Raw genomic sequence first — 12974 nt, forward strand, 5'->3', positions numbered from 1 at the left:
ACAATCATACAAAGTCATGAACATGTGTAGAGCTTGTTTGGGGTTTATTTGAAACAGGTGATAAACAAACATGTACTACAGCAAACGGCTTGGGCTGGAAGATAGCGTTATCTTTCACATTACTGCATGACAGGAAAGTAAACAGAAGACCTTCTTTTACCCCCTATAGATGTGCAGAAATCCATTTGTGCAATTTTCAAAATTTTAAAGATTCAAATTATGACTTGCATGATAATTGGATACAATGCTCATTTCTAAGGAGTTTTGGTGTAAACTTATGACCTGCAACTGGGTAGGATACCTACCAATATTCATTACAACCCAAGTTCTCTCTTACTTATTTAATGATAAAACAGCGCAAGTTCAAAACAGCTCAAATCACCTAATTAGCCGCCCCGGAAACCTTAAAAGTTCAACAGAAAAAACTCTGTATTGTAGAGAATCTTGCTGACCTCCAGATGTCTTATTGATTCACTCCTGAGTCATCAGACTTCCAGTTTCTGTAAAGTCAGTGCAGTGAATGAATGAGACATTTGACAGCCAGATTGACTGAAAATTCATGGTTTGTGTACTTTCCATTGTGTTATAGCAATTATCTCAATTTGTGCAACAGATTCTAAACATAGAATAGGTTTTCATATGAGCTGAAATGTTGTTATAACCAGTCCTGTGATCTTCCGAGAGAATGTTCCGTTTTCCGTTTACTTTCCTGAGCTGCCTGTAGGGTGCCCCGATGCATGTCCACAGATCGAGTCTCACTAACAGTACAGATGGTGGTGTGGTGTGCTGTTCCCGTCCTGTTGTTGTACTGACTCTGTCCTGTTTCCCACAGAAAAGTTTAACAGAAGAACGGACGGCGGGGCCATGCAGATCACCCTCCACAGGCTGATGCTGGATTACTACCCATACCATTTTGTCGGTCAGTGGCTTTCTTATTTGTTTGGTATCAATAACACAGTAATTGCAGAAATGTGGTTGTTTTATGTTCACGGTTTTCAAACTCAAAACCACCGCAAATATTCTTCCATTACAGTATGTGACTACAGGATGTGGTGCTACATTATCACGAACTGAAAACCACCATGAACACTCCATTTCTCCTGATGCCGCAAAATTAAATTCTTGCAAACTTAAACGCGTTTACAATAATTTCTTTTGTGAATAATTATGTTAAATGTTGAACCCAAAATCACAATCATAAAAACGTTATCATAACTTATAGTAAGATTTGATGGCCCACCCTGAAGTATTTCAAGTGACATTGATAGCATCCATTTTTGGCCATTAATTATTGCACGGCCTTTTTCTTTATGAACCCATGGTTATAACATTCTGGATTTGTAGCCAATAGGAATGGACTCTTCTGATTGGTCCAGTCCACACAACTTGGCTACATGATAGTATATGTCATGTAATGTGTCATGTTTAACACCATGTTTACCATTTGCCCAGGCATGAATAAGAAGCACTGGTTACGCCACAATGAGTGCATGGCTACATGATAGTACATACATGTAGTGTGTCATGTTTGACACATATTTACCATTTGAGGCATGAATAAGAAGCACTGGTTCCGCCACAATGAGTGCATGTGTGGCTACATCAGTGTAATGTGCCATGTTTGACACATGTTTACCATTTGCCAGGCATGAATAATAAGCACTGGTTCCGCCACAATGAGTGCATGTGTGGCTACATCAGTGTAATGTGCCATGTTTGACACATGTTTACCATTTGCCAGGCATGAATAAGAAGCACTGGTTCCGCCACAATGAGTGCATGGACGCGCGGGACCAATGGGCGGAGCTGCTGCTCGCAGAGTTCAAGCACCAACTCAAGGAGTGGAAAAAAGCCACTGCAGATGCTGCTGAGGGTCAGGAGTCAAAGGACGGAGGTCAGGAGGAGGTCAGAGGTCAGCAGCCTGGGGCGAGGGGTCACAAGCCTCGTCCTAAGCTGATGAGTAGTGGGATCGTCTTTAGACTGGAGGACTTTGAACTGTACCAAGTGAGTCGTCGTCAGTCTTAGAGCTAATGATATCTGCAATTGCGTTATCAGGCATGTACAAGGGGTGATCAATAAGTTCTCGGCCTCACCCAGAAATAATGTATTAAGCGCAACTCAAATTTCAAATCATTGCAGTCATTACGTCAGGGTGTCGCCTGTAAAGTATTAATCACAATAATTTAACTTTTGGTCTACATTCATAAAAGACTTTATACGTGACATCTATATTGTCTTCAAAATTTGAGTTGTCCTTGTTATTTCTGGGTGAGGCCGAGAATTTGTCGATCACCCCTTGTACAAGAAGAGTAGTCTTAATATTAGGATATCCCTGTAACTCAATTTGCTGCGCTGCGTCACATTTGAGCACCTGGTTCCAATAGTTGGTAACTGGGAAACCCCAACTGAAATACGGGGAAGGGCATTCTGGTTGGAACTACACCCATCTTTCAGAAGTGACATAAAATGGGGGCCCCTTGTTGGAGGAGGTGCCTCGAGCACGTTTACCATTTGGAACAACTTTTGTTTGATAAATCAGAGTAACTGTTGTACAAACCCTTATGAATTCTTCTGTCAATTACAGAAGATTGTTATCACCATCATTTGTGCATCTGTTTCTCTCTTGCGCATCTGTTTCTCTCTTGCGCATCTGTTTCTCTCTTGCGCATCTGTTTCTCTCTTGCGCATCTGTTTCTCTCTTGCGCATCTGTTTCTCTCTTGCGCATCTGTTTCTCTCTTGGGCATCTGTTTCTCTCTTGCGCATCTGTTTCTCTCTTGCGCATCTGTTTCTCTCTTGCGCATCTGTTTCTCTCTTGCGCATCTGTTTCTCTCTTGCGCATCTGTTTCTCTCTTGCGCATCTGTTTCTCTCTTGTGCATCTGTTTCTCTAATGATAATGACAGCTATAGTAAATGTTGTGACTGGCCCTTTTTTGTTCACCTGAATCGTGTTCTTCCTCAGGTGAGCACCTCTGACACCAGACACTCCACCCCCAAGAAGTTTTTCTCGTCAGACAAGAAGGCTCTGTACCTGCCACAAGAGATGTCAGCTGTACACCTGGAGTACACGGAGTACTACTTTCCTGAGGGAGTCGATCATCCAGGTGAGAATGGGTTTCTGTGTGGTTGTCAGTCTGCGTGTATGTCTGTCTGTATGTTTTTGTGATTTATACCGTTCACCGGAGTACACAGAGTACTACTTTCCTGAGGGAGTCGATCATCCAGGTGAGATATGGGTGTGTGTGTGTGTGTCTGTCTGTCTGTAGGTTTATGTGATCTATACTGTTCACCAGGAGTACACGGAGTATACTACTAAGTAATTCCTGAGGGAGTCGATCATCCAGGTCAGAATTGGGTGTCTTTGTGTGTGTGTGTGTCTGTCATTTGTTTGAACAAACAGAACAATTTATTCATGAGAAGATCAGATTGGCCTGCAGGCCACTTGTCCTTGAGGTCATGAGGGAGGTAACAGTCATATTACACAGATACAGATTATATTCAGTCCTGGTAGGCCATTAACATTAAAAAAAAATGTCATGGTAAAAACATAGTAGAGTGAAAACGTGTTGTTGTTGCAGTTCCGTCCCCGAACATCTACGGCCAGGTCAACGCTATCCAGCTCACCCTGGACTACATGACTGTCCTGTGGGCCAACCAGTTCCTGCTCAACGTGGCACAGAGCATGGTGGGTACAGACAAACAAACAAACAAACAAACACATGTAGATAACACCAACCAGTTCCTGCTCAACGTGGCACAGAGCATGGTGGGTACAAACAAATAAACAAACAAACAAACAAACACATGTAGATAACTCAAACCAGTTCCTGCTCAACGTGGCACAGAGCATGGTGTGTTCAAAACTTCAAAATTTAATTTCATACAAGTTTGAATAGATATCAAAGCTCTTTGCACATACCTAGTACATAATCACAGGTGACAAACGAAATTTATCTGCATTGTACCTAAAGTATGTGATAGAATTGAAAGCAATGTCTTGCACTGAGTGTTCTAAACTTAGTTTCCATGGCGATGTGCTTGTCTCTCCTCCAGGCTGCTGCACCGATGGACCGTCAGGAGTCTGTGGAAGAGCCGGCCTCAGCCTCCCTACATGTGGACATCAGGCTGGAGATACTCATGCCAAAGGTACATGTAGATCCTTTAGGTGTTCTACAACAGTTCATTTAGGATCCATAAGACTTTACTTACAGTCTGGTCTTGTTTGTTTTAGAATTAATATTTTAAGACTTTTAAGCATTTTTTTTGTAACACCAACGCAATTCTGCCAGATACCAACTAAGGTCAATAAGACTGCCTTCTCAAAAATGTCTTCAGCAACTTTTATTCTGGATATCTAAAGTGAACCTCAAGAATAACCTGACGTGTGTGAAAAAAGTTTAAACTTTGTTCCAACACAAAAGAAAGACTCACCATAAATTTTCGGTTGGACACTCCGACCTTCTTCAGATAGATGACTCGCTGCACTGATTTCTTTCTTTTGTGTTGGAACAAAGTTCAACTTTTTTCACTTTGGAATTTGAAGGTGAACTTTCATTCAGTTATCATAACCTGCTTTTTACCTGTGATGTTAGATCTCCCTGCCTGCAGAGAAGCCCGTCCCAGCCAGCCAGACCGCCCCCAGTCGCTGGTGGTGCAGAGTTCCCGCACCGTGCTGACGTTTGTTTGTTTGTTTGTTTGTTTGTTTGTTTAGATCTCCCTGCCTGCGGAGAAGCCCGTCCCAGACCAGCCAGACCGCCCCCAGTCGCTGGTGGTGCAGAGTTCGCGCACGGTGCTGACCAACTCGCGGGTCGAGACCAACTCCACGCTAATGATTAGCTTTCTGGTTTATCCATAATGTTTGTTTGTTTGTTTGTTTGTTTAGATCTCCCTGCCTGCGGAGAAGCCAGTCCCAGACCAGCCAGACTGCCCCCAGTTGCTGGTGGTGCAGAGTTCGCGCACCGTGCTGATGTTTGTTTGTTTGTTTATTTATTTAGATCTCCCTGCCTGCGGAGAAGCCCGTCCCAGACCAGCCTGACCGCCCCCAGTCGCTGGTGGTGCAGAGTTCGCGCACCGTGCTGATGTTTGTTTGTTTGTTTGTTTGTTTATTTAGATCTCCTTGCCTGCGGAGAAGCCCGTCCCAGACCAGCCTGACCGTCCCCAGTCCCTGGTAGTTCAAAGTTCGCGTACCGTGCTGACCAACTCGCGGGTCGGAACCAACTGCACGCGGGAGGACCTGAAGGCCGTGCTGGAAAACTTCTCGGCTTCCGTGCTGTTCAGGGACGAGGAGAGGTTTCCTAATAAGGACGGAGACTTCCAACAGGTTCGACTTATTTCCATCGACAAATGGGAATTGGATATTTTCTTCAAAAAGTAACCAAAATCATATTCAGTTGCTTGAGTAACTGATTTTTGGCATAAATTGATACTATTTGTTTATATATTTGGTTTTACTACATTTGTGAAAGGACTGACATAACAGGTGACTACCATCTTAAAGTTTGCAAGATGTCAACCTGGAGACCAAATTGTTTGGGTTGATATCTATCGGTTCGTCTAAACATGAAACTTCAGTTTATGATTTTTCTAAGACTTGGTATTAATTTTTGATTGACGTTAGAAATCTGCCTGATTTTTAAGCAATTCACTTTATTTCTTGCGGTGATATGAGTACAATTTTCAATTCTGTTACCGTGGTCAAGAACTTGAATTTAACACAATATCTGTCGTATATCAAGCTCCATGATGTATAGGTTATTGAAATCATTATGTTGTAATCCAATTTCAAATCAAAATTATGTTATATGAGGTCATAAATCCAAGCCTAAACATAATAATAAGTATAATGTCATTACTCAGGTGTGCAATGAATTCTGGGACGAGGCAATGCATGATGGGATATCGTTCGACACCTCCGCTGCGCGGCCGCCGCCCATCGGGAGCACGAACTCTCAGGCCAACGTCCTGCGGGGTGAAAGGTCAAAGGACGTGTGGCTGATGTACTTTGAGCAGTTTTGGGTTGACTTTGGAGACGTTGCGAGCGCCAAGGGTCGACCTCTGCCCTTTATCGACGCTGTTCCGCTGCACTTGTGGATTTGTAAACCGCTTCAAGGTCATAGCGATCCGTCACAAACGGAAGAGAAAGGGGACACTATCGGAGCGGTTTCATCTGCCCCATCTCAGGTCAGGGGTCATAGAACCCCCCAATCACAGCGCAGGAGACATCAGTCAGGAGAAACCGACCAATCACAGCACAGGAGACATCAGCATGCAGAGGCTGACCAATCAAAGCACAGGAGGCATCAGCATGGTGAAGCCGACCAATCGCAGCACAGGAGACATCAACATAAGGAAGCTGACCAATCACAGCATAGGAGACATCGGGCCGACCAGAGGCCCTTATCTAGCAGCCAATCAGGGATAAAGTCCTATCAGAGCGACCAATCAATGAAAAGGCCACATCATAGCAACCAATCAGGATCATCAAAGTCATACCAGAGGACTCAGTCCGAGCCCAGAGGTCACTCGCTGCGGCACGACGAGCGTGGCTCTCATCGCAACATGCAAAAGAGCAGCAGCCATTTTACCGAACACAGTACTAAAGACCGCCACAAAAGGGAGGCTGTGCACAAACACGAACAGGGTAGTAGCGATAGACACCTCCAACACTCGAGACACGAAAAACACGAGGAGGAAGCTCGTGACGAGAAGCGCAAGAGACTGATGGAATACTACCGCGGGTCGAACGGCGGCCGCAAGGAGAAGTCTCCTGGGTCGGAGGAGGACGAACTTGTGCGAGAGATGTTCAGCAACCAGCCTCCGTCAAAGAGACTCAGTTCCACCTTCAAGACCAAGTCGCTCTCGGACAGCGACTCGAGCCCTGACCAGGAGAACGTGTTCATGAACGGGCCGGTTGGACAGAAGGGGGGAGCCGACGCGGCGGCGGCAGTGCAACAGGCGGCGGTGGTGGGGGGGGTATTTTCAGTGGCCGAGATTCCGGCCTTCCGCGAGAGGGACAGGCCGCTGGAAAGGCCTCCGGTTACGCATCATCGCGTGATCCCTGAGGAAAGGCCCTTTCAACAGGAGTGGGAGACGACGAGACAGTCGCGGCCGATGCTCTCGCGGGAACGCTCCCTGTCGAGTCCCGAGCTGGACAAGGCCTCGGCTTTCGAGCGGATGCTTCGCGGTAAGTCGATAAGCGTGGACGAAGTCTTGTCCTCGGACGACCCGATGGACTTTGACCCGGGTGCGGAGTTCGGCCGAACGGAGGCTGACTCGCACATGTTGCTGCACACGCCATCGAAGGTCTGTGGAGTGGTGACCCACGACCAGTACCTGTTCCTGCTGCGGCTGCAGGAGTCCATTGCACAGCTGCAGGACTGCATGGAGGAGGATGCAGTCGCCATTAGGGGGCGGCCGTCCGATGTTTCCAGCTCCTGCATCGCTGGATGCTGTCGCCAGGTAAAACTCATAATGGAATATTAGGAGAATTCTTGTACACAACCAGGTTATACTTAATGTGCTTATGTTTCAGTGTCTATCAGACACCTTCCTTAGATCTTCTGAAGGTGTCTGATAGACACCGAAATGCAAGCAAGTAAGCACATCCTGGTTGTGTTCAAGAATTCTCCTTTATCCTATATTCTACCAACTTGATGAAATTTTTTCGGAAGTATGGTTTCCATGGCTCCATGCGGGGCGGCTGTCCGACGTCTCAAGCTCCTGCATCGCCGGATGCTGTCGCCAGGTGAAACTCATAATCAGTTAACTTGAAAGTGTTGGTAGAAGTCATTATTGAACTAGTTCAACTGTAATATCCAACACAAAAATCAGACTCACCCAAATTTTAGACTGAACAGCACCAGTCTGTGTCAAGGAATGAACAATCCACTGCTGTCGTGACGTTGGGCACCATAGACTTCCTGCAACCTATGATCCATTGCTTACACTGAGTCACATGTTCTATCTGCATAACGTGACATCACAACATCATTCTTTGACAAAGACTTGTGCTGTTCAGTAGAAAATTTGGGTGAGTCCAATTTTTGTGTTGGATATTACACCGTCACCGTCACTGTAACAGTTAAAATAGTTCAATAAAAGCTCATGTTTTCTTGAAACCGATAATTCTTCCCTGGTCACCGCTCCATGTTGTTTCTGCATTTCAATGTGTGTTCAGTGCCTACCCGTTAAAGATTCTTCTTTTAATGTTTACATGTTGCAGATAAAGATATTCTGCTGCACACCTTACCTGATATTCAAAAGAGAACGCCTACAAATATTTTAATGGCATGTGTGACATTTTATGTGAATTGTTGCCCTAGTATTGTTTTTATTGTAATTACACAATTATGGAGCTACCAGTTGTGATGTTCAGAACAGTTCAGGATATTAGCTGGATATCCTGCAAGCCTGTACATTTTGAATCAAACTTGTTAATCTTGTTTAGTGCCTGCCTGTAGTACCTTAAGTAGCCAGAAATTGTCTTACAATGACTTTCTATCCTATTGGACATCTAAAATTGTCTTCTTTCATAGTTAGGGTATAAAAACCAGTTTCTTTCAGATCACTTCAGTGTCACTGACGAAAACTGGTGGATGCCATCTGAAACGTCTGACCGTTTCCAAAATCATATCCAGTTGCTTGAGTAACTGCTTATTGGCATATCTTTTTACCTTCATTTATGAATTTTGTCAAACTCGCCAGGTGGAGCTGTCACTCATTCTCCCTGCCCCTCCGGAGGGGACGAGGGGTGCGGGCAGCGTGGCCGGGAGCGCGCAGGATGTCACGGGGTCACAGCGGAGAAGTTCGCTACAAACGGACACGCTCATGGTGCCGGGGTCAACGACCCCGCGTACAACGTCGCCATCGCCGGTGGACAGCGGTATCGCGGAGAGCACGGCGGGAAACAATCACGTGGCGAAGTCGCAGAGCGACACGGCGCTCATGAGCCTTTCGTCTGACGAGGAAAATAACGGGGGGGAAAACTCCAGGAAGAAAAGGAACCTTTCCTCCGGGGAGAGGCCTAAAAGTTTCGCGGGGGACGACGTGACGACGTTACGCAAGTCGCCGTCGAGAGACGGCGCTGACAGCGGCAGGGGGAGCGGGAACGTAGCGGATTCAGCCAATGAGAGACAAGAAAGCATAAAAATGGATCAACCACAGCAGGACAGGGGAGCAGTGAGTGCAATGCCAACCAAGCAGGTTTGTCTCAATATTTGTTTTGTATTGAAAATTCGTCATCATAATTTTCGTAAGTCATATACATGATTATATAATTATTGGTCCATAATGTATGATCTTTGTTGATAAAGGTAAGCCATCCATGCAGTCAAGAACATTATGTAATCAACAAAATGTCGGACAATGATCCTATGAAATTTAATACTATATACCGTAAATGCAGAAAGTTTCGCGGTCGTTTAATCCTCGGGAGTTTTCGCAGCGGCCGCTTCACTTTTTTTTTACCACTTTCTCTTTTTCCCTGTAAACCAGGTGCCAAAACTGACCGTTTCTGACGGAACCAAGGAAGTGGCGAAGGACAGCCCTCTCTTCGAGAAGAAGTTCGGCAAGTTCAGCGACTTCTCTGCGGCTAACATCGCCGCCCAGCTTCGCATCGGCCTCCTGTCGCAGTCTCAGCTCTCGCTCGACGAGATGTCCCTCGACAACTTCTCGCTGGACAACATGTCCTTGGACAGCTCGGATAGTGGAGACCCGTATGTCCTGGCAGGGACTGAAATGTCCACGCTGTCGGTCGACACCCTCTCCATCTCCTCCCAGGTGAGACTTGTTTGTTTGTTTGTTTGTTTGTTTGTTTGTTTGTTTGTTTGTTCGACAGCGGGACCCGTACGTCCTGGCAGGGACGGAAATGTCCACACTGTCGGTCGACACCCTCTCCATCTCCTCCCAGGTGAGTTTGTTTGTTTGTTTGTTTGTTTGTTGGACAGCGGGACCCGTACGTCCTGGCAGGGACCGAAATGTTCACACTGTCGGTCGACACCCTCTCCATCTCTTCCCAGGTGAGTTTGTTTGTTTGTTTGTTTGTTTGTTTGTTTGTTTGTTGGACAGTGGGGATCTGTATGTCCTGGCAGGGACGGAAATGTCCACACTGTCGGTCGACATCCTCTCCATCTCCTCCCAGATGAGTTTGTTTGTTTGTTTGTTTGTTTGTTTGTTTGTTGGACAGGGGGGATCTGTATGTCCTGGCAGGGACGGAAATGTCCACACTGTCGGTCGACACCCTCTCCATCTCCTCGCAGGTGAGTTTGTTTGTTTGTTTGTTTGTTTGTTGGACAGCAGGGATCTGTATGTCCTGGCAGGGACCGAAATGTCCACACGGTCGGTCGACACCCTCTCCATCTCTTCCCAGGTGAGACTTGTTTGTTTTTGTTTGTTTGTTTGTTTGTTCGACAGCACGGACAGTGGGGACGCATATATCCTGTCAGAGACAGATGTGTCCACACTGTCGGTGGATACCATCTCCTTGTCTGTGAGGTGAGTTGGGTTGGTTAGTGAGCAGAATAATGTTTAATTTGTAATAGATTAGCTCTACATGTACTTCCTTTACAGAAAATGTTTCACTTCAGATTAATATGTAACCTGAATTACCTATGATGCATGTTAATGCTCCCTGCCCTCTCTAAGTACCAGAGCTCCTATCAAACAAAATCAATCTTTAAAATTGGTACAGACTCCTTTCTCTAAAGCCCCCTTTACAAATCAAGAATTTAGCTCGGCCGAGTTGTCAGCGAGCTCTAAATTACGAGGAGGTATAACCCTGATGCCGACGAAGAAACTCTACCATTTGTTCGTAGGCATCAGGGTCATACCTCCTCCTAATTAAGAGCTCGCTAACAACTCGGCCGAGCTAAATTCTTGATTTGTAAAGGGGGCTTTAGCACACAGGACATATGAAATAAAGTATGGGGGTTGAACACACACCATTGTCAGTGGATTAACACTTTACTGTAGTTGCCTAACTGGCCCACTGGCCCAGGGCAATAGAAACAAAGAGGCGCTGAAAGGTGTTTTAATGATTTAAACTTTTGTTCACCACCCCAGGGGAGCAGGAGCGCCCCCGTCAGCCACCAGTCGTCGTTCGAGCGCGGTGGCGATGCAGAACCGACCAGACAAGCTTCGCTGGAGGACGGCAGGGACGGACGGCCTACTGCCCTGTCAGGTGGGCTATAGTTACATTTGAGTCCTACTCAGACTTTAGGCCATGGACAGGATGGTACATTGTTACTGGTAGTTCTGTTATCCTGATAAAGGCTTGCCTCCTTCGCTGGAGGATGGCAGGGACGGACGGCCTACTGCCCTGTCAGGTAGGCTATAGTTACATTTTTGTCCTGTTCAGACTATAGGCCATGGACAGGATGGTACATTGTTACTGGTAGTTCTGTTATCCTGATAAAGGCTTGCCTCCTTCGCTGGAGGATGGCAGGGACGGACGGCCTACTGCCCTGTCAGGTACACTGTATGCTATGATCATTCTTTGTCATACCTGGGTGGTGATAATGTTCAGTACACAATGTCCAGGGCTGTTTAGACCATGGACAGGATGGTACATTGTTTTCTGGTAGTTCTGTTGATAAAGGCTTGCCTCCTTCGCTGGAGGACGGCAGGGACGGACGGCCTACTGCCCTGTCAGGTACACTGTATGCTATGATCATTCTTTGTCATACCTGGGTGGTGGTAATGTTCAGTACACAATGTCCAGGGCTGTTCAGGGCTGTTTAGACCATGGACAGGATGGTACATTGTTACTGGTAGTTGTGTTACCCTGATAAAGGCTTGCCTCCTTCGCTGGAGGATGGCAGGGATGGACGGCCTTCTGCCCTGTCAGGTGGGCTATAGTTACATTTTTGTCCTACTCAGACTATAGACCATGGACAGGATGGTACATTGTTACTGGTAGTTCTGTTGATAAAGGCTTGCCTCCTTCGCTGGAGGATGGCAGGGACGGACGGCCTAATGCCCTGTCAGGTGGGCTATAGTTACATTTTTGTCCTGTTCAGACTTTAGACCATGGACAGGATGGTATAATGTTAAGTTCTGTTACCATGATAGAGGCCCCTATTGCACAATGTAAGTCTTACGTTGTACAATGTCTGTATTCTATGTTTATTGAATATTTTTGTATGGAAGAGAGCAGAGGTATACAAATGTACATGTTCAACGGCCTCCATCCATTTTGAAAGACTGTGGGTTTGGTACATAGTTTATTACGTACATGCAATACAAACCTTGTTAGAAGTGAAGGTAAAGCACAGGAGGCACAAAATGTAGTCCCAGGAAAGGTGGAACAGTTACTGCAGCCAAAGGATAGCCAATTCTTTCTGCCCTGCTTGAAGGTTTCTCATCTTTTATTGCACAGAATGTCAGTCCTTCATTTTAGCAGAAGAGTTCCCACTAAACTACATGATCATGATGTTACATTGTTTTGTTATTCTTTTACAATACCTGTATTGCAGGTGAGGGAGAGGGTGGGACCAGACCTAAGAAGGTGACGCTTGAGTACTGCGACAGCGAGAGTTCCACAGAGGAGGTCTCACAGAGCGCAGGAGGCAGTTCTGCAACCTTAGAGGACGCCAAGAACAGAAAAACTGTAAGCTCAGCTGATGGTACTCAGATTGACTAGGGCAGCGATGAAAAACAAACTATTCCATGTACTATAACCTTACTAGTAGTTCAGACCTTAGAGAGGGCCAAGAATAGAAAAACTGTATACTAAGCTTTAAGCTGATGGTGCTCTGACTGGATAAGACATGTTATAGCCGCAATAAAAGACAAACTGTCTTAAGTTTGCAAAATTTTGTTTCTGAACTGACGCAGAAAAATGAATCACCACATCTTTCAGCTGCATCGAAAAAATAACTATTCTTTTAGAACAGTTACTTTAACTATTCCAGCATGACTTTTTGTGCTTGTACCACAATGCATACATGTATAGTGTGTAAAAGACAAACAGTAGTTGCAA

The 12974-nt window shown here is 45.7% G+C and overlaps 1 protein-coding gene across 1 annotated transcript in view; it reads left to right on the forward strand.

Annotated features, from left to right (window-relative positions):
- LOC118412967 (UHRF1-binding protein 1-like) overlaps positions 1-12974 on the forward strand; it is a 50382-nt gene that overhangs the window by 29497 nt on the left and 7911 nt on the right. Inside the window, 16 exon segments of the mRNA XM_035816060.1 lie at positions 833-919; positions 1453-1471; positions 1761-2004; positions 2961-3102; positions 3577-3683; positions 4052-4144; positions 4993-5120; positions 5123-5318; positions 5855-7456; positions 8702-9199; positions 9491-9775; positions 9834-9905; positions 9943-10014; positions 10409-10489; positions 11057-11174; positions 12469-12602. Coding sequence (XP_035671953.1) covers positions 833-919; positions 1453-1471; positions 1761-2004; positions 2961-3102; positions 3577-3683; positions 4052-4144; positions 4993-5120; positions 5123-5318; positions 5855-7456; positions 8702-9199; positions 9491-9775; positions 9834-9905; positions 9943-10014; positions 10409-10489; positions 11057-11174; positions 12469-12602 — 3878 coding nt within the window.

Source organism: Branchiostoma floridae, chromosome 4, assembly GCF_000003815.2.
Source record: "Branchiostoma floridae strain S238N-H82 chromosome 4, Bfl_VNyyK, whole genome shotgun sequence".
Lineage (NCBI taxonomy): Eukaryota > Metazoa > Chordata > Leptocardii > Amphioxiformes > Branchiostomatidae > Branchiostoma > Branchiostoma floridae.